The sequence below is a fragment of the Polypterus senegalus genome, chromosome 16 (assembly GCF_016835505.1).
Source record: "Polypterus senegalus isolate Bchr_013 chromosome 16, ASM1683550v1, whole genome shotgun sequence".
NCBI classification, from domain to species: Eukaryota; Metazoa; Chordata; class Cladistia; order Polypteriformes; family Polypteridae; genus Polypterus; species Polypterus senegalus.
This window is the reverse complement of record NC_053169.1, coordinates 7,485,765-7,508,788: the sequence shown is the minus strand read 5'-3', so window position 1 is coordinate 7,508,788 and position 23,024 is coordinate 7,485,765. Positions and strand designations below refer to the sequence as shown.

The 23,024-nt window shown below is 41.0% G+C and overlaps 1 protein-coding gene across 1 annotated transcript in view; it reads right to left on the bottom strand.

The window, feature by feature from the left end:
* lrrc1 (leucine rich repeat containing 1) overlaps positions 1-23,024 on the bottom strand; it is a 137,452-nt gene that overhangs the window by 39,468 nt on the left and 74,960 nt on the right. Inside the window, exons 5-8 of the mRNA XM_039737823.1 lie at positions 11,012-11,068; positions 10,790-10,853; positions 4,032-4,106; positions 2,742-2,886 (exon numbers count right to left, since the gene is read on the bottom strand). Of these exons, the coding sequence (XP_039593757.1) occupies positions 2,742-2,886; positions 4,032-4,106; positions 10,790-10,853; positions 11,012-11,068 (341 nt within the window). The remainder of the gene's footprint in view (positions 1-2,741; positions 2,887-4,031; positions 4,107-10,789; positions 10,854-11,011; positions 11,069-23,024) is intronic.

Here is a 23,024-nt window from a genome sequence, read left to right as displayed (position 1 = left end):
GATTAATAATAAAAAATTCATAGTAATTTCATACTCTGCCATCTCCATCTGTATGGTTTACCAATCGAGTATCATTTATACGATGACATTTTTGTGTTTTTTTAAGGCTCATGTTGTATTGTTGAGACGTTTGTGTTGATTCGTCTTTGTTGTACTGCATGTTTTTAAATGTTTAAACACTGGTTTTGTTGGAAGTACCAATACAATAAATATATGTTTCATTTAAATCGACAATTTACATTTTAATTCCTGTGAATGGTTGTGTAGGTAAAAGTCCCAGTGCACTGCTTTGCTCCAGGGGTCTATAACGCTGTTAAGACGGCCAATAACCTGATTTCTTAAATCACAATAGGGGTTTACACAGCATTTTAGAAATCGGGTTTCTGTAAAGAACTGATTTACTGATGCACATTTGAACCTGCTAATTGACATTAAAGAGCCTCTTTCTGTTGATCAGTGTTCAAAGAGTCCAAATGAATTCACTGTGATTGTAAGTTGTGATTGTATAACAATAAGGTGATGAATACTTTTTTATAGGCAGTATATACAGTCATGAAAAAAGTTTGGGAACTCCTCTCAGCCTGCATAATCACTGACTCTCCTTTCAACAATAAAGATGTCAGTGGTGTGTCTTTCATTTCCTAGGAACATCTGAGCACTGCGGTGTTTTCCGAACAAAGATTTTTAGTGGCGCTGTATTTAGTTGTATGAAATGAAATCAAATGTGGAAACTGGCTGTGCACAAATGTGGGTCCCCTTGTCATTGTGCTGATTTGAATGCCTGTTGCTGCTCAATGCTGATTACTTGGTATGATGAGCTCATCAAGCCTTGAACTTCATAGACAGGAGTGTCCAATCATGAGTGGTCAAAGGTATTTAAGGTGGTCAATTGTAAGTTGTGCTTCCTTCCCTTTGACTCTCCTCTGAAGAGTGACAGACAGCATGGGATCCTCAAAGCAACTCTCCAAAGATCTGAAAAGAAAGATTGTTGAGTCTCCTGGTTTAGGGGAAGGACACAAAAGCCATCTGAGAGGTTTAAACTGTCAGTTTCAACTGTAAGGAATGGAATCAGGAAATGGAAGGCCACAGGCACAGTTCATGTTAAACCAACCCAAGTCTGGCAGGCCAAGAAAAGTACAGGAGTGGCATATGAGCAGGATTGTTAGAATGGGGACAGACAACCACAGATCACCTCCAAAGACCTGCAAGAACATCTCACTGCAGATGGTGTATCTGAACATCGTTCTGCAATTCAGCGCAATTTGTACAAAGAACATCCGTATGGCAGGCAGGGTGATGAGAAAGAAGCCCTTTCTGCACTCACGCCACAAACAGAGTCGCTTGTTGTATCAAATGCTCATTTAGACGAGCCAGATTCATTTTGGAATAAAGTGCTTTGAACTGATGAGACACAAATGGAGTTATTTGGTCAGAACAAAAAGCGCTTTGCATGGCGGAAGAAGAACACCGCATTCCAAGGAAAACACCTGCTACCTCCTGTCAAATTTGGTGGAGGTCCCATCATGCTGTGGGGCTGTGTGGCTACTTCAGGGACTGGGGCCCTTGTTAAAGTCAAGGGTCGGATGAATTCAACCCAATATCAACAAATTCTTCAGGATAATGTTCAAGTATCAGTCAGAAAGTTGAAGTTACTTATGCAGGGGTTGGATATTCCAACAAGACGATGACCCAAAACACAGTTGAAATCTACAAAGGCATTTATGCAGAGGGAGAAGTACAATGTTCAGGAATGGCCGTCACAGTCCCCTGACTTGAATATCATCAATAATCTATGGGATGATTTGAAGCAGGCTGTCCATCAAATTGAACTGAGCTGGAGAGATTTTGTATGAAGAATGGTCAGAAATACCTCCATCCAAAATCCAGACACTCGTCACAGGCTATAGGAGGACAGCGTCTGGAGGCTCAAAGGGGCAAAGGAAGCTCAGCTAAGTATTGATGTCATATCTCTGGTTGGGGTGCCCACATTTATGCACCTGTCTAATTTTGTTAGGATGCATATTACATATTTTCTGTTAATCCAATAAATTTAATGTTACTGCCTAAATCCTACTGTGTCCATAAGGCATGTCAGATATTAAAAGGAAGTTGATACTTTGAAAGCTCAGCCAGTGAGAAACAAAAATCCAAAGAATTAAGAGGGGTTCCCAAACTTTTTCATACGACTGTACAGTGCCTGTCCTATAATGAACACCATTTTTTTTTTTTTTAACAAAAAACACAATAAACAAAAAAGGGCGGAAGTGGTGGCTCTGAGGCCAAGGATCTGCGCTGGTATCCCAAAGGATGCCGGTTCGAATCCCCGTGTCTGCCAAAAGAGATCCTACTCTGCTGGGCCCTTGAGTCTCCAGGGGTGTTGTACAATGGCTGACCCTGCGCTCTGACCCCAAGGGGTATGCAAAAACTAACAAATTCCTAATATGAGAAATTGCATAAGGCAAAATAAAGAACAAACACAAAAGTACAGAGACACAGTAAAAGCTCCATCAATCTATCCATACATGTTTGGAAACACTTATCCCAGAAGAATCGTTTCAATGATGTTTTTTAATCCTAAGGCCCTAATGCCACTTGGCATCTTGTGGCTTCCCACTCATAACAGATGTAACAAGAGACTGCAGAAACGTGTGTCCTGTGTCCTGATTTGATATCCGTGACTGTGGTGGTACAGGATCATGGAGGGTTTGGTTTGGGTCTTGAGAAATATAAGATTTACATACCTACGCCCTCCGGCAAAGTCTCAAGAAGATTCTGGGATACATGGAGGTCAGTCAGTGCAGACAGCCCGCTGATCTCTTCAGGGAGCCTTTCCAGTTTATTCTCTGACACATCCAAACAAAGCAGGTTTTTCATGCTTCCAATTTCCTATTTAAAATGAAAAGAAATTGCTCTTGTTCAGACTTGTAAACATTTTACGATACATTTACTGTAAAAGGAAAATGCAGTTAAGATTTTCAGATTGCAGTCACTCTAAGAAGCTTTAGGCAATTGGCAGAATTTATTATTTTTTTTTTAAATTATCTTTTTTAAAGGCAGGTTTTTTTTTTTACTTCAGTCAGCAAAAAATAATCTGTCAAGGACTCTGGCCGTTTGGCTTGTTGCGCTGATAAGAAACGTAAGTAAGACATAATAAAACAACAGAGAAAGACTGAAACTATACATCTGCTTTTACAGCCTGGTTCTTTTAACAAGTTCATGGGCAGCTGGAGCCTCTCTAGACAGCAAGTGCCAGGCCATCCAATATTCATACACATGCCCACTTTCACTTTTCGCAGAGGACCAGGGCATTAGGAGCCAATCCCAGCAACATTAGGGGGGGGAAATCTTTATATGTAATACGCTACCATAGCTGTCCGTTTGTCTGTCGAGGATTTTAAATCACCTGTAGCTCGCAAACCATTTGGCCGATTGAGCTGAAATTTGGTACACGTATACTATGTGACATCTACTATCAGCTTTTGGGGTGATGCTTGACCTCCAGGGTGGCACGTTGGCGCTGCTGCCTTGCAGTTAGGAGACTCAGGTTCACTTCCCGGGTACTCCCTCTGTGGGGTTTGCATGTTCTCCCCGTGTCTGCGTGGGTTTCCTCCCACAGTCCAAAGACTTGCAGGTTAGGTGGACTGGCGATCCTAAATTGTCCCTAGTGTGTGCTTGGTGTGTGTGTGTGTGTGTGTGCGCCCTGCCCGGTGTTTGTTTCCTGCCTTGTGCCCTGTGTTGGCTCCGGCTGACCCCGTGACCCTGTAGTTAGGATATAGCGGGTTGGATAACGGATGGATGGAAGACCCAAGTTTAATATCTCACTGTCCTCTGCACGAAAATATTCTTTCAACTCACATTCACAGTGGACACATACTTGTTTGTAAGAAAAATGCTAAAATTAGAGGTAACTCCATAACTCTGTACTATTTACAAAATAGCGTAAAAGTAAAATCACCCATTCAGTTCAAATGACAAGAACTCCACTTAACTGGACTGGCAATTTTAGGGTCACAGAGTAAAGTGATACGCACCACTGGCAGATCTGCTAACTGATTCCCATCCAACCACAGGTCCTTCAAGTTTGAAAGTGAACCTATCGTTTCAGGCTAAAACAAATAAATAAATAAAATTAGTGATAATTCAGAAATACAGCATTATTACATATTTAAGAGCAGGGAAGGAAATAATTTGTAAGTATTATTCAGCAGACCAGAACTAATTCTAGTAATAATAAGGCACATTTGGACTCCATTATAAAGACTGACTTATTGTACCACCATTCCCAAGCTAAGCATCACAACCAACCCTGCTAAGATTACAGATTGTTATCGTCCGTGTTTTACTTAAATAAAAAAATTCTGGACATTTATGGTTTCCTTGATAAGGATAAGGATACCTTTGGGATTGCAAACATGTTTTATTGCAGCTGTTTCCCAAGTAGTCACAGGCCTAATCCTGGTTCCACGACACAGTGATGCTAGCTAAAAAATAGTCAAGCCTGTATTAATAAATAAATCTAAACTGATATTTGAATATACATGTACATTAATAACAACACCATCATTCATTTCTATTGCACAATTTCATATAAAGGATATCAAAGATTTGATTGCATGGAATGTTACTTTCTACCAATAAAATAAAAAAAAATAAATCAATAAAACAGATGTCACAAGAGAAAGGTATGAGAAAAGAAAAAACAAATACAATTTGATAATGAATAAGTAATTTAAAAAAATCCATACAAGCTTATAAAACATGAATATGTAATTAGTAGAAAACTAGCATCCATATACTGTATCACATTGTAAGACCCCAATGCTGAGGTCAAATGGCCATTAAGAAGGCAAACAGAATGTCAGGTTATATAGCGCCTTGATGTGTGCAGTACAAGTCACAGGAGCTTTATAACAAACCGGTGAGGCCTCATCTGGAGTCCTGGGTGCAGTTTGGGTCTCCAGGCTACAAAAAGGACATAACAGCACCAGAGAAGGTCCAGAGAAGAGCGACTAGGCTGAGAAGAGCTACAGGGGATGAGTTATGAGGAAAGATTAAAAGAGCTGAGCCTTTACAGTTTAAGAAAAAGAAGATTAAGAGGAGACCTGAGTGAAGTGTTTTAAGATTATGAAGGGAGTTAGTCCAGTGGACTAATGCTGTAACTTTAAAAAGAGTTTAAAAAGTACTTGTGGACACTGTTGGAAACTTGTTTGCAGAAATATTACCAAGTTTTTCTTTACACAAGTTGAATGGACAGAAGGATTTTAGGGACCTTAAAAACTCGATCTTTTCGAATTGGAAGCTTTAATTGGAGAGGACTAGTGAGCTTTGTTGAGCTTAATGGCCTCTTCTCATCTAAACAGTGAAGATGGAACAACTGGAATATCAGGAGTCTTGTGTGACTGAAGAATTAACGCACAGGTTAAAGGTTAGGTTTTATCTCTCCTCGGAGGTTTCATGTTGTCGATGTGCTCGCCTCGCTTGTGTATTAGCAGCTCCGTGAATTTGTCTTTAGTCGGAGGTTTCGCTTTTCTTTCAACCTAACGCCGTAGCCTCGCACTTCGTTCTTCTTCCGACTCGTTAACTTGGGGGCCGCCTTTTTGAGCTTCATGCTGTAACCTCACACTTCCAGGCCGGACAGACAGACATGCATAGATACTTATATATAAGATAATAATGGTATTTATTTATTAGGTTTCTTTAAAAAAAAAAAAAGCACTTTCCCTTGGAAGCACAAACGTTTATATATCAACTGATTTAAGCAGCGATAGTTTGCTTACTTTTTATCCCAGGTGTAACAAATACAGCATATTAAAGTGAAACAGAAACAATACAAGTCCTCCTCCGGTGCTCCTGGGTGTCCAGGCTGGGCTCCATCACCAGCCGCCTGCGACAATATCTACATACATACACACATACATATCTACATAAATATATATATACATATCTACATAAATATATATATCTACATAAATATATATATCTACATAAATATCTACATAAATATATATATATATATATATATATATATATATATATATATATATTGTGAACCCGGCCCGGACACAGACAGGCGGACATGTTGATAAAACACCACCACACGTTTATTTACAATATATACAAATGATATGGTCACAAAGACCCCAGTTCATTGGTCACTCAGACCCCAGTCACGTGCACCAATACCCCAATCACAGTTCCTGGCCACAATGCCTTTCTCTTCGGGCCGCCTCCACAGCTCTCCTGAGCTTTGTCCTTCCGCCTCCGACTCCAGCCCCGAATGAAGGGAGACGGCCCCTTTTATACAGTCCCCGGATGAGCCCCAGGTGTTCCCGGCATTCCTCTTCTAGCCACGCCCCAGCGTGGCGGAAGTGCCGGCTGTCCTCCCGGCAGCTCTCCGCGCACCCGTCCTAATTCTTCTAACAGGTCCCCAAGGCATTGGGGCACCTCCTGCCGGTGACCACGGGCCCCTACAGGGTGGAGCTTCCATGCCCTGTACCCGTGGGTCCCCAAAGCAACCAGGAAGGCGACCCCCACGTGATCCAGGGTGGGCACAGACCCACATCCGGTCCCTCATGATGGCGTCCGGGCCAGGTCATGGCCTCTGGCATCCCTGACAATATATATATATATATATATATATATATATATATATATATATATATATATATATACACACATACATACATACACACATACATACAGTATATACAGTGGGTACAGAAAGTATTCAGACCCTCTTCAATTTTTCACTCTTTGCTATATTGCAGCCATTTGCTAAAATCATTTAAATTAATTTTTTCCTCATTAATGTACACACAGCACCCCATATTGACTGACAAAAAAAGAATTTTTGAAACTGTTGCAGATTTATTAAAAAAGAAAAACTGAAATCTCACCTGGTCCTAAGTATTCAGACCCTTTGCTGTGACACTCATATATTTAACTCCGGTGCTTTCCATTTCTTCTGCTCATCCTTGAGATCACCTTCATTTGAGTCCAGCTGTGTTTGATTCTACTGATTGGACTTGATTAGGAAAGCCTCACACCTGTCTGTCTATATAAGACCTTACAGCTCACAATGCATGTCGGAGCAAATGAGAATCAGGAGGTCAAAGGAACTGCCTGAAGAGCTCAGAGACAGAATTGTGGCAAGGCACAGATCTGGCCGAGGTTACAAAAATTTCTGCTGCACTTAAGGTTCCTAAGAGCACAGTGGCCTCCATAATCCTTAAATGGAAGGCGTTTGGGACGACCAGAACCCTTCCTAGAGCTGGCCGTCCGGCCAAACTGAGCTACCGGGGGAGAAGAGCCTTGGTGAGAGAGGTAAAGAAGAACCCAAAGATCACTTTGGCTGAGCTCCAGAGATGCAGTCAGGAGATGGGAGAAAGTTGTAGAAAGTCAACCATCACTGCAGCCCTCCACCAGTCAGGGCTTTATGGCAGAGTGGCCTGTCGGAAGCCTCTCCTCAGTGCAAGACACATGACGGCCCACATGGAGTTTGCTAAAAGACACCTGAAGGACTCCGAGATGTTGAGAAATAAGATTCTCTGGTATGATGAGACCAAGATAGAACTTTTTGGCCTTAATTCTAAGCGGTATGTGTGGAGACAACCAGGCACTGCTCATCACTTGTCCAATACAGTCCCCACAGTGAAGCATGGTGGTGGTAGCATCATGCTGTGGGGGTGTTTTTCAGCTGCAGGGACAGGATGACGGGTTGCAATCGAAGGAAAGATGAATGCGGCCAAGTACAGGGAGGAATGGCAGAGGATCCCCAAATCCAGGTGTGAAAAACTTGTTGCATCTTTCCCAAGAAGACTCCTGGCTGGATGAGCTCAAAAGGGGGCTTCTACTAAATACTGAGCAAAGGGTCTGAATACTTAGGACCAGGTGATATTTCAGTTTGTCTTTTTTAATAAATCTGCAACAATTTCAAAAATTCTTTTTTTTTTGTCTTTCAATATGGGGTGCTGTGTGTACATTAATGAGGAAAAAAAATAATTTAAATGATTTTAGCAAATGGCTGCAATATAACAAAGAGTGAAAAATTAAAGGGGGTCTGAATACTTTCTGTACCCACTACATATATTGTATATAGCAAAATCCCCGCCCTTTGCAGCGACGAAGAACTGCTTTTAAATTTTTATTAAGAAGAAAAGTAAACCTTTTTAAACTGAGGGAAAATATCCCAATAACTATCTGTTAAGGGTCTCTTTGTATACCACGTTGTCAGTTCAGCACTCCGGTTGTAATATGACCAAGCTGTGCACTGACATTACTTTTGAGAATGTAACGTATAGTTTTGTCCAGGAGGAAAGCAAAGTTGCTTCAAATCAATGGCAACCTTTTGTAGGGTCTGTCCCTGAGACTTCTTACTTGTCATCGCACAGCAGAGCCTTACTGGAAATTGGAGGCATCTGAATTGAAATGGGAGATCAGAGGGTGTAACGGGATGCGTGGAATACATTCAGAATGTGGAGAAACTCTAGAGACAGCGTGTGTATTAACTTGTGGATTTTTCTGTGAGTATTTGGTGGCAATGTGACGAAGTTGCTTCCGCAAGACCGCGTTAGCCGTGGAGCTCAACTCAGAGCACATTCTTTTCCTACCTTGTCAATTGTGTAATGTGTTTTTTGAACAGGTTTGATGCATGGAAGTGATCACTGCATCTGCGCTCAGTCAGTTCACGTGAGCCGCTCTCTTGTGTGATGTTGCAATGTCCACGGCTTTATTTAATGTTAGCTAAGACCCGGCACTTAAACGTTTAATGAGAAGACACGAGGTATAAACGAGACTTTGGATCACTTTGTAACGGAGTTAAAATTGCTGTAGCGAGAAACTTTTATCTCGCGAATAAAGTATTCGGCGTTTATCTTCAGCGCTCTTTGGGAGCTCTTCCTTCGTTTCTACGTACTGCGTTCACAGTCAGATCACGTGATTATGTGGGAGGCGTGATGATGTCACATGCAGCTCCGCCCCCCACGGCCATCGCGCTAAAGTCCATTACAGTATATGGAGAGAAATAGGTTCCAGTTATGACCATTACGCGTAGAATTTCGAAATGAAACTTGCCCAACTTTTGTAAGTAAGCTGTAAGGAATGAGCCTGCTAAATTTCAGCCATCTACCTACACGGGAAGTTGGAGAATTAGTGATGAGTCAGTGAGTGAGTGAGTGAGGGCTTTACCTTTTATTAGTATGACTAGCAAAATACTCGCGCTTCGCAGCGGCAAAGTACTGCCTTAAAATTTTTATTAAGAAGAAAATTAAACCTTTTTAAACTGAGGGAAAATATCCCAATAATTATTTGTTAAGGATCTCTTTGTATACCACGTTGTGAGTTCGCCCTCCGGTTGTAATCTGACCAAGCTGTGCGCTGAGCTTACTCTTGAGCATGTAACGTACAGTCGGCCATGTGAACAGTAATCTTGTCTCAAATCTCACAGCTTGGATTGCTGCTGTCATAATCGGTTTGAGTTTCATGGTTTGTTTCAATGACTACAGTATTTGTAGGGCTTGTTGTGTTGAAGTGACATTCAGCATCTGTCAAGCGTTGTAAGCACACAACCGGTTTCATCGATAACTTCACATCCAGCTTTTGAGAGTTTAAACATTCATAAACATCAAAGTGTCCACTACTGAAATCGTCACCTGTCAATCTAAGATGTTTAAGAGGCATTGGCGGTTGTCGAAAGGTGTAAAATATTTGGCCATTTCGGTACACTTGAAAGTGACAACCGAACAATTCAGCGGCAGCCATCAACTCACATGCAGAACCATAGGTGAAGGGCTTAAGCATTTCACTCTTCTAGTGCTCCTGTGTAGTCTAATTATCTCCTGTACCGTCATCAGTCCACACCTTGAACCTGTGCCAGTCATTCAATACATAAGACACAATGGATATCAAGAGTGAGCCTGATGTGGCCGTGCAATATGTAACACAGAGAATGGAAAAGGTAGGTGCCATCTCCGGGCATGGAAACCACTCGGTAAGTGACAGTTCTTTGATCGATGGTGATCACCTCGATAGACATGTTAATGGGGGTACGGTTGGAATGATAAAGGAAATGGGTACCTGAACAATGTAAAGCAAGTGTAAAATACCTACACAATAACTATAATCGTAATAAATGAGCAATAAAACAGCGGAGAAGCCGTGGATTAAATAAAAAGGCTGTAGGTATCAGCAGGGAGACGTGAATCCCGTGGCGAAGCAAGGAAGGGAATGTAGGGACCGGAGCGACGGACGGCTTTATATAGGCAGGCAGCCAACCACTTGGAAGGGTTGGGATGGGGGACCCAACGCCGCCTCACACGGTGACCGAGCTGCAGGCTATGGACGTATATATGTCTTGAAGTAAAGTAGGATTCAGTTAGCGTTGGGAACCACCGAAATTTCTTGAAGATGGGCCCATAAGTAACAATTAGACTGTTGAAAACTTCAATATGGTGGCCGACAGTGGCATCATGCCACCAAATAAGTACGTACATCGGTTTCGGTTAGCGCAGGGAAGCCGCCTACCAAATTTCGTGAAGATGGGGGCATAAATAAGAAAGTTCAACATGGCGGACGTTGTCGACCGTTATGAACGTTACGCGTAGAATTTCAAAATGAAACCTGCTTAACTTTTGTAAGTAAGCTGTAAGGAATGAGCCTGCCAAATTTCAGCCTTCTACCTACAGGGGAAGTTGAAGAATTAGTGATGAGTCAGTGAGTGAGTGAGTCAGTGAGGGATTTGCCTTTTATTAATATACTGTAGATAAAAAAAATAAATAAATATTATACTTACCAAACGATAAAGCTCATTGTTTCCTAAATCGAGCTCTTCCAGTTTATGAAGCTGAGCCAGTGACCTTAAAGAAAACATTTATTCTTAGTTCTCACGTCATTAAATAAAAAATGTTAATTACAGACTATACAAGATCCTCAACAAGACGTGATATTAAAATAAGAATAACACAATATGTATTTAAACATATTCTACTTTAAAACAAAGAGGAAGCATACTCACTCAGGTAAATACGTAAGAAGGTTTTCTCTTAATTCCAGTGATATAAGATTTGAGAGACTAAAAAAAAAGAAGAAAAAGGCAACAAGTGCTCAGTGAAGATGTTTATGAAATGGCACTTCAGCAAATACGAGTGACAGAAGTGACCAGACTCTCTTGTGAGTATCTGATGATACATATGGTGCACTTAAGGAACACCTTCAAGGCTCCCAAAAAAGCTTAGCAGTACCACCCCTAGCAGAGAGGGGGCACTCTCACTAATGCCATCTGCAGTTCTGACACTCGACAGCTAGATGACAAGTGACTCAAGTTTCCACCATGAAGAGACACCCCTTCCAAGATGGCGGTATAAAAACCACAAAGCCAACATTTGCTGGTGTGTCATCTGTCTACGTCGCGGGTGTTGAACTCCAGGCCTGGAGGGCCGCAGTGGCTGCTGGTTTTCATTCTAACCCTTTTTCTAATCAACAAGCAGCTTTCACTGCTAATTACCCTTTTCCCTTCATTTTAACAGCCTTGTTTTTAAGGATTCAGTCCTCTCAATTGATTCTTTTCTTCATTAAATGGCAGCCAAACAGAAATGAGATGTGAAACGAGCCAAAAGATGACCAGCTAAACTGGAGCTTCCAACTCCAACCATTTTCTCTCCAACCAGTTCCTTTATGAGAAGCCAATTCTTGCTGTTAATTAAGCCCGTTATTTAATTTCACAGCTTGCTGCTGCTCTCATTCTGCCACAGCAGACATTTCCAAAACGGTTGATTTTCTGTGTTTTCTAAGAATATCGTCAAAATGTTGTGATGACCTGAGAGATCAACCTTACCGAGACCCTCACCTTTCTTTATGTCCAGATAATGTGGTTAGCTGGTCACGTGGAGACTCCTTTTGTGTCTCATTATTGTTTGGCTGCTAATTAAGGAAAAAAGAAATAACTCGACTCAGACCCCTTAGTTAATTAAAACTAAGACAAAAGAGCAGAAAAACAAAAAAGAGCAGAAATAAACAGGTCACTAATTAAGAATGTGGTTAGAATGAAAACCTGCAGCCACTGCGGCCCTCCAGGACTGGAGTTCGGCACCCCTGGTCTATGTGGATCCTTCGTCAGGTGCAGAGCTCCATTCCTCTTCTTTTTCATTTGACTGGCTGTATGCTATTTGTTTTCTTTAATTTCCTATTCTCATTAAATGGGATTACTTGCTGGTACCCCAACCCCTTTTACACTCCCCATTCCTAAATAATCAACACTAACTCTGACTGAAGGATGCAAGGGTTTTGCATATTAAATGGTGCAGAAAAATTTACTGATTTATGGTTCTAGTTAGCTGTGCTTCCCATCGAAGACGGGTTATAAAATCTAAGGAAAATGTAAGTGAACCCTAAGCTAATGACTTTTTAAAAAGCTCATTGCAGTCCAAATTTAGCACACGTGGAGTCCATTTAATGAAACAAATTCAGAGGTGTGACCTACAGGGTGGGTCATTTACATGGATACACCTTAATAAAATGGGAATGGTTGGTGATATTAACTTCCTGTTTGTGGCACATTAGTATATGTGAGGGGGGAAACTTTCCAAGATGGGTGGTGACCATGGTGGCCATTTTGAAGTCGGCCATTTTGGATCCAACTTTTGTTTTTTCAATAGGAAGAGGGTCATGTGACACATCAAACTTATTGGGAATTTCACAACAGACACTTGGACATAAATCCAGCATATGCAAACTTAAGAAGAACATGTTCGTAATAAACAAAACTTTACACCCAATTACCCCCCCACGTAATTTTTTTGCTATATATTGCCTTTGATTCTTGTAAGTCTAAGCATTATCCTCTGATGAAGGCCCCTAAAGCAGGGGTTGAAAGCTCAGGAATAAAAACTACTTTATGAGACGTGATTCATTTTCTACCTTTGTGGACTTCCAGCTGCAGATCTATATATGTATACAGTATGTGTGTGTATGTATGCGTGTATATGTGTATATATATATAACTGTATATATATATGTGTATAGATGTGTATATATATATATTTATATATATGTTTATATGTATATATATGTTTATATATGTGTCTGTGTGTGTGTGTATATTATATATATATATATATATATATGCCAGCAACACTCATATCAATGACAAAACAATTACATTAACAATCATCTTACGTTATTTTTAAAATGTTTGCTTTTCTTTTCATAACTTCTTTAACACACTACTTCTCCTCAAGCACGGGTATTCTGCTAGTATGTATGTATATATATATATATATATATATATATATATATATATATATATATATATATATAGGGTGGGCCATTTATATGGATACACCTTAATAAAATGGGAATGGTGGATGATATTAACTTCCTGTTTGTGGCACATTAGTATATGTGAGGGGGGGAAACTTTCCAAGATGGGTGGTGACTATGGTGGCCATTTTGAAGTCGGCCATTTTGGATCCAACTTTTGTTTTTTCAATAGGAAGAGGGTCATGTGACACATCAAACTTATTGGGAATTTCACAAGAAAAACAATGGTGTGCTTGGTTTTAACGTAACTGTATTCTTTCATGAGTTATTTACAAGTTTCTGACCACTTATAAAATGTGTTCAATGTGCTGCCCATTGTGTTGAATTGTCAATGCAACCCTCTTCTCCCACTCTTCACACACTGATAGCAACACCGCAGGAGAAATGCTAGCACAGGCTTCCAGTATCCGTAGTTTCAGGTGCTGCACATCTCCTATCTTCACAGCATAGACAACTGCCTTCAGATGACCCCAAAGATAAAAGTCTAAGGGGGTTCAGATCAGGAGACCTTGGGGGCCATTCAACTGGCCCACGACGACCAATCCACTTTCCAGGAAACTGTTCATCTAGGAATGCTCGGACCTGACACCCATAATGTGGTGGTGCACCATCTTGCTGGAAAACCTCAGGGAACGTGCCAGCTTCAGTGCATAAAGCGGGAAACACATCATCATGTAGCAATTTCGCATATCCAGTGGCCTTGAGGTTTCCATTGATGAAGAATGGCCCCACTATCTTTGTACCCCATATACCACACCATACCATCAGTTTTTTTGTTCTTGGAGGGATCTATCCAATGTGGGTTAGTGTCAGACCAATAGCGGTGGTTTTGTTTGTTAACTTCACCATTCACATAAAAGTTTGCCTCATCACTGAACAAAATCTTCTGCGTAAACTGAGGGTCCTGTTCCAATTTTTGTTTTGCCCATTCTGTAAATTCAGTGCGCCGATCTGGGTCATCCTCATTGAGATGCTGCAGTAGCTGGAGTTTGTAAGGGTGCCATTTGTGAGTAGCTAATATCCGCCGAAGGGATGTTCGACTAATGCCACTCTCCAGTGACATGCGGCGAGTGCTACGCTGTGGGCTCTTGCTGAATTAAGCTAGGACAGCCACTGATGTTTCTTCATTAGTGACAGTTTTCATGCGTCCACATTTTGGCAAATCCAACACTGAACCAGCTTCACAAAATTTAGCAAGCAGTTTGCTAACTGTAGCATGGCCGACTTTAAAATGGCCACCATGGTCACCACCCATCTTGAAAAGTTTCCCCCCTCACATATACTAATGTGCCACAAACAGGAAGTTAATATCACCAACCATTCCCATTTTATTAAGGTGTATCCATATAAATGGCCCACCGTGAAGAATGACTTTGATTGATCAAAAAAACTATAAAGTTTGAGTCTGAGCTTTTGACAAGAAGCATATCCAGATGGGAATCACGCCTCGCACAAAAGAGCTGTCTGAAGAGCTACGATCGAGAATTGTTACATAATCTACAGAAGGCTGGAAAGGGTTACAAAGTCATCTCAAAGATTTGAGATATTCATCAGTCTACTGTCAGGCAAGTTGTCTATAAACGGAGACCATTTGGTATTCTGGGTACTCTGCCTAGAAGTGGGCGCCCTGCCAAGATGACCCCAAAAGAGCACAACGCAAAGTCAGCAATGAGGTAAAGAACCACCCTAGAGTGACAGCAAAGGACTTGAAGACGTCATTAGAACTGGCTAACATCTCTGTTCACGAGTCAACTATACGCAAAGCACTGAGCAAGAAAGGAGTCCATGGCAGGAAGCCAAGAAGGAAGCCATTGCTATCAAAAAAGAACATTGCTGAACGCCTGAAGTTTGCGAAACAGCACTTGGATACTCCATAACAGTACTGGGAAAATGTTTTGTGGAGTGATGAAACCAAAATTGAACTATTTGGGAGGAACAAGCAGAACTTCACTTGATGTAAAAAGGTTACTGCATATCAACATCAAAACATCATCCCTACAGTAAAGTATGGTGGAGGGAACATCAGGATTTGGGCCTGCTTCGCTGTATCAGGGCTTGGACAGCTTGCCATCATGGAGGGAAAAATGAATTCACAAGTTCATCAACAAATTCTCCAGGATAACGTGAGGGTGTCTGTCCGTCAACTTAAGCTCAGAAGAGACTGGATGATGTAACAGGACAACAGGCCCAAACATCGCAGCAAATCCACAGCACAATGGCTTCAGGAGAACAAACTCCGCCTGTTGGAGCGGCCCAGTCAGAGCTCAGATCTCAAATCCTATTGAATGACTTGAAGAGAGAGAGAGCCACACACACAAGACCACCAAAGGAGGAGTTAAGGCGGTTCGGCTGGGAAGAATGGGTTCAAATTCCCCCAAACGCACGATGTGCAGGTCTGATCTGCAGTTACAGGAAGCGCCTGGTTGAGGTCACTGCTGCCAAAGGAGGGTCAACCAATTATTAAATCCCAAGGTTCACTTATTATTTCCAGTACTACTGTGCACATTGAATGTGTTTGTAAAATAAAGACATGAAAGAATAGAATTTTCTTGTGCGTCATTGGCTTAACTCATTGTGTATATCAGTACCTGTGACTCAGATGAAGAGCACATCACTTAATATGACCAATTCATGCAGTTATATATACACACACACACACACACACACATATATATACACATACATACACACACATACTGTATACATATATAGATCTGCAGCTGGAAGTCCACAAAGGGAGAAAATGAATCACGTATCATAAAGTAGTTTTTATTCCTGAGAGAGGATAATGCTTAGACTTACAAGAATCAAAGGGAATATATAGCAAAAAACTACGTGTGTGTTACGGGGCTAAGTCAGTGTGATCGGGTAATTGGGTGTAAAGTTTTGTTTATTACGAACATGTTCTTCTTAAATTTGCATTTGCTGGATTTATGTCCAAGTGTCTGTTGATGCCGTTCTCATTTGATAGCCAAGACTCGGCCAGCTCTCTGGCACTTTTAGTACTGGCCTTAAACCTTACTTGTACGCTGTCCCAGTTAAATGTATGTCCTGTTGATTTAGTATGCGTATAGATCAGTGATCGTGAGTCCTTTCTTCTGATGGCGTTGAGATGTTCCTGTATACGTGTTGTGATTCTTTTTGAAGTTTGTCCCATGCATACCGCTGGATAAGAACTGCACGGAATACTATAAACTGTGTTTTGTGTTTCTGCTGTCGATTTCTTGTTTTTAGCATTAAAGAGGACCGTGCGCAGATTGTTCATGGGTTTCTGTGCTACTCTGATGCCTGACTTGGCCAGGATGAGTGCTGCACCTTCAGACAGCTTGTGGTGGTAAGGGAGTGAGTGCCAGGTGGGGTGGGGGTCCTGATTCAAGTCGATTGTTGACTGAGTTTTTTGCCATCTTCTGTGTAAGCTTCGATTAATGAATGTTTTCGAGTATCCGTTTGAAGTGAAAAGGCGGAAGTGAAAGCGTCTTTCATTCATTTTTGTTTCCTTTGTATTACAATGGGTGTGGACTCTTCTGAAGAGTTTTAACACAGCTCCATTTAGGAGATACCGGGTGGTTGCTGGCAAAGTGTAATGTCTGACTGCATAGCATTCTTTACGGTAAACACTTGTGGTCAGGGTGGCGTCATTATTTCTTTCAATGTTGACGTCCAGGAAGCTGATGTGTCGGTTCATTTCTTTTTCCATAGTAAATTGGATTGCAGGGAATATTGTGTTGACGTGGTTGTAGAATTCATTCAGCTGATCATTTTTTAGTATGACGAATGTGTCGTCTACATAGCGTATCCAAATTTTGAGTGTGAACTGGGATAGAAAGATAGAGAGATAGAGAGATAGGAAAGGCACTATATAATAGATAGATAGATAGATGGATAGATAGATAGATAGATAGATAGATAGATAGATAGGAGTGAAAGGCACTATATAATAGATAGATAGATAGATAGATAGATAGATAGATAGATAGATAGATAGATAGATAGATAGATAACTTTATTAATCCCAAGGGGAAATTCACATAATCCAGCAGCAGTATACTGATACAAAGAAACAATATTAAATCATAGAGTAATTAAAATGCATGTAAAAACAGACAATAACTTTGAATAATGTTAGCATTTAACCCCCCCGGGTGGAATTGAAGTGTCACATAGTCTGTGGGAGGAACAATCTTCTCAGTTTGTCAGTGGAGCAGAACAGAGGAGATCCACAAAGCCACGTTTTCAAATCGCTGCATTACCAGGTCCGCTATCAGTCCTGATAATGGCGATCCCATTGGCATGCCTTCTTTCGGAGTGTAGTATTTGCTGTTGAAATGAAAGTGAGTTTTTTGGCCAAGTGATATCAGGTGCATTATGTCTTTAATGGACAGTTTGGTTCTTGTCTCTATGATGGGGTCACTTCCTAGTCTCATTAATAGCATTTCTGTGGCCCAATGAATCGGTATCATGGTGTATAGCGATAAATAAAATCCAACGTCTGTCTGTATGTCTGTCCGCTTTTCACGAGAGAGCTACTTCATGGATTTAGATCTTTTTCTTTTTTCTATAATTTTCTTGAACATTCCAGGTGACTTTGCGACTTCTCTCGTCGCGCTAAGAATCAGAGTTCACTTGCCAGAACGATACATTCGTGCTAAACTGAAACAGAAGCTGTGGGCCGAGGGGAGGGGCAAGTGTGACGTCAGGGGTAGGGAGCTGGGCGAGACCCTCCACACTCGCACGCCAGTCTCCGTTCAAGTCAGTCTACCACTGGCCACATTTTTGAGCGTACCCTGCCTCCACTTAGCTAGCAATGTCTTTTTGTTTATTGATTTTTAAAGTTTGTCCTGTTTCACTGCTACATGGGAGACCCGCAGGGGACTATGTAACTATGGCACATCTTTATTGTTTTTGTTGATTAATCTGTGGAAAGCACATCGAGTTACATGTAAATGAATGATAAGGTGCTATATAAATAAAGTTATTATTATCAGGAAAATATCTGGATGGATGTGTGAGTAAAGACAATTTAGAATTAACACAAAGATGTGTCTGGGATACCTTCTAAACCAAGAGCTCCCAAAGTGGTTGATATCGACCCCCTAGTGTCGATCTGAACTTTCTAGGGGTTGATAATAAAAAAAATTTGGGGGTCGATGACAGCAAAAATAGACCCTCTTACTACTGCCATTTGTTTGCTACTTCAAAGTATCTATGATTCCAATAGGTACCTACTTAAGAATTAAAATAATTCAAAAAAACACTTTTTTGATGAAAACACATTACATACCAAACTTGAGAATGAAAAGGTAAAAATGTGTCATTAAAAGAGTCACACGTAAGAATGCTTGAAAATACACGTAGCACAAACATGTCTGTGCATTGTCTTATCGAACGTATCAAAGCAAGTGCAGACATGAAAAACCGTTGCACGTCCGCACTTGCTTGCGGTGGGATGAGACGACGGATATTTGATATTAGCAGAATCGCTCAGTCTTGTACGTTCATGTTTCATAAAACACTACAAATTGGTTCGTTTGATGTGACATGTACTTATTTGTGATTTCAACTTTGAATACGATTATTTATTGAGGAGCAGTACTACGAAAAAGAAAATCAGAGGACACAGTTTATTTATTTGAGTTTGAACAAAAAATCTTCTGTTTCAAGTAAGTACCAGGGGAAGTCAAAAAGTAAAGGGACATTTGAGAAAAAGGGGCATTTATTCTAATGATAGAAATGTGAAACATACCTTATTTTTCTACATAACCTCCCTGGACTTCAATGCACTTTTCCCAACGCGTTTCACAAGTTTTTTGATTCCATCGGAAAAAAAGTTTTTCGGTTGCATCTGCAACCAATTTTGCACCGCATCAATGACTTCTTCATCACTTGCATCACTTCATCTTCATCACATAAAGAAGTTCTTCCCTGTTTGAAGCGCTCTATCCATTCGTAGATCTTGCTTCGCGATAAACAGTTGTCACCATACTGTGCTTGCATTCGACGAATAATGTCCGCAGGTTTAACACCTTCCGCAAACAAAAAGCGAATCACTGCCCTCATTTCCCCCTTGGTGCAGATCGACAATGGAGCTGTCGTGTTTAACGGTCTGCTACACTCCAACGAATAACGCGGGAATAAGAGTTACACGCTGTATAGAAGTGTTGGCGACTACACTCATTCAGCGCTGGATACGAGCAGCGTTACCAAACTCTGAAAAGAGAAATTTAAAAAATCTCTTTACTTTTTGACTTCCCCTCAAATGTTTATTTCTTTTCATTTTGATGATTATAACTGACAACTAATGAAAGTCCCAAATTCAGTATCTCAGAAAATTCGAATATTGTGAAAAGGTTCAATATTGAAGACACCTGGTGCCACACACACACTAATCAGCTAATGAACTCAAAGCCTTTAAATGGTCTCTCAGTCTAGTTCTGTAGGCTACACAATCATGGAGAAGACTGCTGACTTGACAGTTGTCCAAGACGATCATTGACACCTGGCACAAGGAGGGCAAGACACCAAAGGTCATTGCTAAAGAGGCTGGCTGTTCACAGAGCTCTGTGTCCAAGCACATTAATAGAGAGGAGAAGGGAAGGACAAGATGTGGTAGAAAAAAGTGTACAAGCAATAGGGATAACCGCTTGTACCCTGGAGAGGTTTGTGAAACAAAACTGTGGGGGAGATTCACAAAGAGTGGACTGCAGCTGGAGTCAGTGCTTCAAGAACCACCACACACAGACGTATGCAAGACATGAGTTTGGTTCAGCTGTCGCATTCCTCGTGTCAAGCCACTCTTGAACAACAGACAGCGTCAGAAGCGTCTCGACTGGACTGCTGCCGAGTGGTCCAAAGTTATGTTCTCTGATGAAAGTAAATTTTGCATTTCCTTTGGAAATCAAGGTCCTCGAGTCTGGAGGAAGAGAGGACAGGCACAGAATCCACATTGCTTGAGGTCCAGTGTAAAGTTTCCACAGTCAGTGGTGGTTTGGGGTGCCATGTCATCTGCTGGTGTTGGTCCATTGTGTTTTCTGAGGTCCAAGGTCAACGCAGCCGTCTACCAGGAAGTTTTAGAGCACTTCATGCTTCCTGCTGCTGATGAACTTTATGGAGATGCAGATTTCATTTTCCAACAGGACCTGGCACCTGCACAAAGTGCCAAAGCTACCAGTACCTGGTTTAAGGACCATGGTATCCCTGTTCTTGATTGGCCAGCAAACTCGTCTGACCTAAACCCAATAGATTATGGGGTACTGTGAAGAGGAAGATGCAATATGACAGACCCGACAATTCAGAAGAGCTGAAGGCCACTATCAGAGCAACATGGGCTCTCTTAACACCTGAGCAGTGCCACAGACTGATCGACTCCATGCCACGCCGCATTGCTGCAGTAATCCAGGCCAACTAAATATTGAGTGCTGTACCTGCTCATACTTTTCATGTTCATACCTTTCAGTTGGCCAACATTTCTAAAAATCCTTTTTGCATTGGTCTTAATTGATATTCTAATTTTCCGAGATACTGAATTTGGGACTTTCATTAGTTGTCAGTTATAATCATCAAAATTAAAAGAAATAAATATTTGAAATACATCAGTCTCTGTGTGTAATGAATGAATCTAATATACAAGTTTCACTTTTTGAATGGAATTACTTAAAAATAAATCAACTTTGTCATGATATTCTAATTTTATGACCAGCACTGTATTGTTTTGGGTTTTTTTTTTTTTTAATCACAGGGGCTGTCGAAATTGTTTGTTAATAAAAGTTTTTATTTCATCAGATAATAATATGACTGAACCAAAAAAGAAATGCGGACAGTACAGCTTGGACTATTTGTACTTATTTTAAATTTACATATTTATTTCATAAATGTCAAAAATGTAAAAAAAAAAAACGGATATTTTTTTGCTTTAATTATTGCAGGTTTCGATACTAAATGTTGCACAAGATAATGCCATATTCCGTAGTCCTTTTATCTTTTGCGATCATTAATTACAAGTGATATCTAGTGGAATATTTAATATCGACTACTGTACAAATGTATTAATTTGAGTACGTAAAGCAAATGACCAGGGGCTCGACAGTTTTAAAAGTTTTTGGTAAAGTAGTCTGCGGCTGAAAAAAGTTTGGGAACTCTTGTTCTAAATAGTGGGAAGTGGAAAAGGACATCCGAATACACCCATCAATAATCTTGAGGGTTAACTTAATGTGATGATCTCAAGAAAAGAAAGCTGCACGCCAACAGGAGAGCCTCCTGCATTTAGCAGTTCACATGCTATTTACCAACAAATCTAAAGAGCCCGTGTTAACCGCACATAACCTGATCTGTTTGTCAATTCTTGCACATTCAGTTTTCTTTCACAGCCATCTTCTTTGCAACAGGTTCCCTAGCACTCACTGTTGTTCTTTTCTTCTGCTTAAAGCAGGAAATACAAATTAAAAGGGAATGCAAATCTGATATAAAGACAAAAAGGAACATTTCTAGGGATTAACGGAAATGATCCTGTGGCGAGCTGAAACAGCCAAAAAGAGAGCAGGTTTCTATAAATATCCCACAGAGATGACTGAAATGCTTTGCTAATGTGGTAATCTGCAGAGCTACACAGAACCTCCGACTCCTCCAGTTGTAATTAGACTCGTATATTTACCATGTCGATGGAAAGCACATACCTTACAAAATACAAAGCATTTCATCTCTGCCGTAGAGTATCACAGGCTACTTGTTGGCATTCCAACCCGTTCGAGTTTGGGTTTAAAGCCTGCAGTGATGCTGCTGTGGCACATTTTACATAGAAATAAAACAACATGCAGTAGAGCACAGCGACGTTCAATGCAGGAACCTCAAGCTTTCTGGAGTCACTTTCCAACACGGCACTTTCACTAAATTCCTACATTGACTCTTTGAGGGCTCAATATTTTTTGCAGGCAACTCACTTTGATGAAAAGCAGACAAAGCAAACGTTTCACATGTAAATCAGCGGACGACGTCCGTTGTCATGGCTGCTGTCTATCGGCGCCGCCTGTTCCGCATCTCTGGTGGCTGTGCAGGTGCAACTCGATGGCTGGCAGGAATGCGTGTCTTCACATGGCAGTGCAACGCAATCTGGTTTGTACCTCTTGTCATTGTCCTCCCAGGCAAACGTCACCGTAGGCGCATCAGCTACACAAGCGTGTGCAGCGACACGATTAGCTGAAGCCAGTATCTCAATCTCCATCTTCAGATAGAGAGACAGACAGACACTTTATTAATCTCAAGGGGAAATTCACAGGTCACTGGCATCAAAATTGGAGTCCGACAAGTCAGAGTCCGATTCGGCGATAATACGCAAAATGTCGTACACGGAGTAAATCTCGCCAGATGTCGCTGCCATTTTAGAGGTCGTTTGCTCTTCGTTACTCACGCAAATGCAACTGAGGTCAAATCAACGAAGCTAACTTTCCTTCTAGCAAAGAGAGTTGAACTAAACTAAACTAACAGCGAGTTTGGTCACCGTTTACGGCTAATTACCGTCCTCTACCTCTGAATTTCGACAAAAGTCGACATCCTCTCTGAAAGAGTTAAGTATCTGTTTTTGCTAACTCAAGGATTTTCACTCTTATCAAATAAGTGAGCCAATAAAGAGGCAGCAGGCACCCTTGGAGCGTGGCAGGGCTGTGGACTTTTGACTCGGATTCCTCAATTTATCAACTCTAACTTCAAAATTTAATGTT